At 40.0% G+C, this 2,500-nt stretch overlaps 1 protein-coding gene across 10 annotated transcripts in view; it reads right to left on the bottom strand.

Moving 5' to 3' along the window:
• Positions 1-2,500, bottom strand: part of mapkbp1 (mitogen-activated protein kinase binding protein 1) — a 111,730-nt gene that overhangs the window by 65,794 nt on the left and 43,436 nt on the right. For all 10 annotated transcript variants that reach the window (XM_073928196.1, XM_009292858.5, XM_073928198.1 and 7 more), the window contains exons 3-4: positions 2,416-2,478; positions 145-202 (exon numbers count right to left, since the gene is read on the bottom strand). In XM_073928196.1, the coding sequence (XP_073784297.1) occupies positions 145-202; positions 2,416-2,478 (121 nt within the window). The remainder of the gene's footprint in view (positions 1-144; positions 203-2,415; positions 2,479-2,500) is intronic.

The raw sequence follows: 2,500 nt of genomic DNA, 5'->3' as shown, positions 1-2,500 counted from the left end.
GAGAAGATAGAGAACTTTATTTTCATACAGCCCAGTCGTATGGTCTTATCTAAGTATGAAATATAGCTCCAGAGCTCCTGACTTCCTTCTAGATCGTCTGATTTAACCACCAAACACAGATATGTTGAGGAATTGAGCACCCACCTCGCCTGTGACCACATATTTGCCATCTGGAGAGAAGGAAACCGTAGTGATGGTCTTCCTGTAAAGTGAGAGAGTGGAAGGAAATATTTAAGACTGTGTTAGTTGAGATACTTCCTCTCGGACTTCCTATATGATGATTAAATGTTTGAGCGTTCTGACACTGCAGCATTAGATCAAACTTTGGTATGAGTTGGGAACACGACAATCTGTTTGGTTGAATTAATTACTGTTTTCAAAGTAGTCTACCAATGGTTAAGCATAAAAGTGTTTAAATCGCATCTGTTGACTTCCGGTTTAGTGGACTAATGGAGTAGACGTGTTTGTCTCTTGTACATTTTCGATTTAAACTTGCATAAAGCCCATTTACTTAATTTGTGAACTAACAATCGAAACACTTTTATGTAAAACTTTCATTTAGATTAAACATGACCTCTAAATCGCTTAAACAAGGCAAGAAAAAGCAAAAACTGACCCCAGAAGACGCTGTGAACGAGCTGAAAATGGTGGCGATGGTCAAACTTTAAGATCAACATCGACAGACCCTATCGGCGGAGTTTAAATCCTTTATTTCAACTCTTAAGGAGAGGATGGACTGCTTTCATTCTACGCTGCCAAATCACGCACAAAAGATTGCATCCTTGAAATCAAACGCCAACGCACTCAGCGAGCGGGTCTGGGCTTTAGAATCAGTCTGTACCACTCTGACTGAGACCTGCACGAAATGACAAGATAAAATTGTGGACCTTGTACTGCGTAGCCGGCGGAATAATATTCGGATTGTGAGCAACCAGAGTCGCTTGAAGGGCCTCGACCTTCAATATTTTTTGCGCAGGTACTGGTGGACATTCTGGGGGAAGAAGTTTTTAAAGACATACCTTAGTCAAAATGATTTACTTACTAAGTTTACAGTACATTGATATCACTACAATATTATGAACTGAACAATCCGCTGTAAATGCTGCTCTCTAAATGTAAACATCTTAATCCAACTATTACGGTGGTGTAGGATTTTCGCCGAATTTTGTGTCAAGGATAGTCTATGCCAGGGGTGGCCAACCCTGTTCCTGGAGAGCCAACTTCCTGCAGATTTCAGTTGCTACCCATATCAAACACACCTGAACCAATTAATTAGGACCTGAACACCACATGATAATTACAGGCAGGTGTGTTTGATATGGGTTGCAACTGAAATCTGCAGGAAGGTGGCTCTCCAGGAACAGGGTTGGCCACCCCTGGTCTATACACACATGGCTATTCTGACGCTATTCTCTGCACCTACCGAGTGCATCTTAGTTACCGAGAAATGCAGAGGTTTTCTCCCATACGGCTTAAGGTATCAAACATTCCATTAAAACAACACTCTTCCAGCAGTTCCTCGCATCCAATATCTCATTTGTCAGGGGGGGCATGCATGAAATGTTCCTGAATGAAAGTAAAAGTGCCAAACTGCAGTTAAAGTCGACAAATTAATTATTTGGCAAATAATTCGGTAACTGATGTCCATGTAAATGTAATCACTATCTTTCTCCCCCGCATGTATGTTTGTGATGCCGCTGTGAAAATCAGCACATGCTCGAATTGAAACTCCTCTTGTCATGCAAATCCTTTTCTTTTTCGCCACTCGACACTCCCACCTAAACAAAACTGGACTCACCCACTTTCCTGACTTTTTTCTACCTAGGTGTGAAAACCCTGCTGAGACAGGGGGGGGGTCATGGCCGTTTAAGCTGAATACTAGAACCTTGTGTACGCGTAGGATTTTCGACAGTTCGCTCTGTTGCTCAAGCCCTTGCAAGTCATCAAAATGAATGGATTTAGTTGCACAGCGCTGCCCGCATGTGGTATGAAAGCCAGTTGTGCTGAACACTGCTGAAAATGTGGCACAGCATAGCCTTTTTTTCTGCTCATATTTACCCCCATTTTTTTTTTATTCAGCTAAAAACGAACACTTTTGGGGGCCAATAATTTTGTGCGTTTCTATTGCTAATCAATGTAGGTTTGTCAAGAATGTAAAACTGGAATTACTGACAATTAATTTAACAATTAAAAAAAAAACATAAAAAATTAAAATATTAAAAATAAAAAAACAATAAACTTTTTTACGCTCTTTGACTCATCAAATTCAGAAAAGAATATAGTGCACAATACATCAAAGCCAACAAATAAGCATTATATGGGCATTTTAAATTGACATAGCTGGTATTAATATACTAGTGCATTTATTAACATTTATCCATGTTGTGCTTGGCTACAAATGTATGAATGTCTCACCGGGAGCTATTGATGATATGATGCTGTTTGTTCTTCTTAGGGTTCAGTAGCACCACCACACACCTAGAAAATGACAAGAAGAAAG

This window comes from Danio rerio, chromosome 17 (assembly GCF_049306965.1).
Source record: "Danio rerio strain Tuebingen ecotype United States chromosome 17, GRCz12tu, whole genome shotgun sequence".
NCBI classification, from domain to species: domain Eukaryota; kingdom Metazoa; phylum Chordata; class Actinopteri; order Cypriniformes; family Danionidae; genus Danio; species Danio rerio.
This window is presented reverse-complemented; position numbering and strand designations above follow the sequence as displayed.